Source organism: Terrapene carolina, unplaced genomic scaffold, assembly GCF_002925995.2.
Source record: "Terrapene carolina triunguis isolate 2854851 unplaced genomic scaffold, T_m_triunguis-2.0 Scaffold39700, whole genome shotgun sequence".
Lineage (NCBI taxonomy): Eukaryota > Metazoa > Chordata > Testudines > Emydidae > Terrapene > Terrapene triunguis.
In genome coordinates, this window is record NW_020704051.1 from 1 (window position 1) to 2,000 (window position 2,000).

A 2,000-nucleotide genomic window follows, 5' to 3' on the forward strand; every position below is an offset into this window, starting at 1 on the left:
AGCCCTGCCCCAGACCCCCGTCCATCACTGGTTCCACTGGCTGCCTGACTCCCCCAGCCCTACCCCAGACCCCCTGTCCATCACTGGTCCCATTGGCTCCCTCTAGTTCTCACCCTATGCAGTTGGAATTGACATTTGGCTTTGGTATCCGGTGAACCCAAATCACCTCATGATTTTACCCTGGTTGAGAGATTTACCCTGCCCCACCCCAAGCTCTGGCTCTGCCTGCTGCCCAGCTGCCTTGCCTCACTGCCCACCCTGTCCTCCTGGCTCATAGTACCCACTTGCTCCTTCTGAACCACCACGGCTTATTCCCCCCACCCCGCCCCCAGGCAGCTGCTGAAAGCTGGGATTGAGATCAACAGGCAGACGAAGACGGGCACGGCCCTGCACGAGGCAGCACTCTACGGCAAGACGGAGGTGGTGCGCCTGCTGCTGGAGGTGAGCTGACAGGCCCTCGCGGGGAGGAAGGGGGGCGGTACCTCAGCTACCAAGTCTGCAGCCCTTAGGAGAGCGATCCACTATAAGAGACAGCAGCTGGAGACGGGGGAGAGAGACGGTGGCTCAGTTCTGGAGGGCAATGGGGGAGGAGAGGGGCAGGGGAAGATGCAGCCTGTGGCCTGACTGCAGTGGCTGGTGGGGGTGAGAACTGTAACAAGATTAACAGGGCAAGAGACAGAACCTCCCTCCATCAGTGCAGCTTCTGGGACTCGTTCCTGTCCTGTCCCTGCTCCCACTTCCTCTTAGTCCCCCAAACTGCCAGTGATAGGTGGCGAGAGAAGATGGGGGCTCTTCTCCCCCAGGCCTCTGAATGCTGGGCCCCCTGCTCCTCCAGAAGGGGTCTGGGTCTGCAGCACAGGAGGTGCTGACCTGCCTGTAGGCTGCCTCCCCAGCAGCACTTCTCGTGTGAGGCGTGGCTGCCCAATGGCCCTGGCACTGACAGGGTCTCTGCTGGCTCCCCCACGGCAGGGTGGCGTAGACGTGAACATCCGAAACACCTACAACCAGACGGCCCTGGACATCGTGAACCAGTTCACCACCTCGCACGCCAGCAAGGACATCAAGCAACTGCTGAGAGGTGAGCTGGGTCTAAGCGTAATGCTGGGCTCTGTTCCACGTGCTCTGTAATCCCATGGGCAGAACCAGGAGCCCTGCTGTAGGGAGCTGATTGCCCGGCTCTCACCTGGCATTGGCAGGGAGAAAGCCTTTCTATGGGGGCATGTGTGGCAACATCCCAACCCTCCTCCAAACAGGCCCTCAGCTAACCTGACTTTGAGTGCTCAGGTGAGGGGCTTCAATACTTATATATGCAGGCATTGGGGTGCCGGCTTTGGGGGGGACAGCAGGGGACCGAGTTCCTGGCCGTGCTATTAATGTTCTCTCCCCTTCTCTTTTCCTGTCCCCTGCCCTGTTCTCCTGCCCCGTCCCCACACTTCTCCCATGCTCTTTCTTCCCTCTTTCCCTTCTCTTCAGAGGCATCAGGAATCCTGAAAGTCCGAGCTTTAAAGGATTTCTGGAACCTCCATGACCCGACTGCTCTCAACATCCGGGCAGGAGATGTCATCACGGTGAGCAATCACCTGCAGCTGCGCAGAGACCATGGCTAATAAACACTGGAGTAGCTGGGAGCTTCCTCACAGCCAGGGACCCTGCATGTTCCCTACAGCACCTCCTGCTGGGTGTGGCTGGGAGCTTCTCCACAGCCAGGGACCCTGCATGTTCCCTACAGCACCTCCTGCTGGGCGTGGCTGGGAGCTGCCCATAGCCAGGGACCCTGCATGTTCCCTACAGCACCTCCTACTGGGCCTGGCTGGGAGCTGCCCATAGCCAGGGTGCCTGTATTATGCCATGTCCTGGCTCCTGCTGGCGCTGGGACACCTGTAAGGAGTCTCTCGCTCAGGGGCCTAACGCTCTCGTGCCCGGTGCCTCGCGCAGGTCCTGGAGCAGCACTCTGACGGGCGCTGGAAGGGGCACATCCACGACACTCAGAAAGGCACCGA

General features: G+C 60.1%; 1 protein-coding gene across 1 annotated transcript; it reads left to right on the forward strand.

The window, feature by feature from the left end:
• Nucleotides 1-332: 332 nt before the first annotated feature.
• LOC115271544 (caskin-2-like) lies at nucleotides 333-1,568 on the forward strand (the record flags this gene model as incomplete). Its single annotated transcript, XM_029914366.1, has 3 exons — nucleotides 333-441; nucleotides 970-1,078; nucleotides 1,483-1,568. Coding segments are annotated over 3 exons (304 nt in total), but the record flags the coding sequence as incomplete, so codon positions are not given.
• Nucleotides 1,569-2,000: the final 432 nt, after the last annotated feature.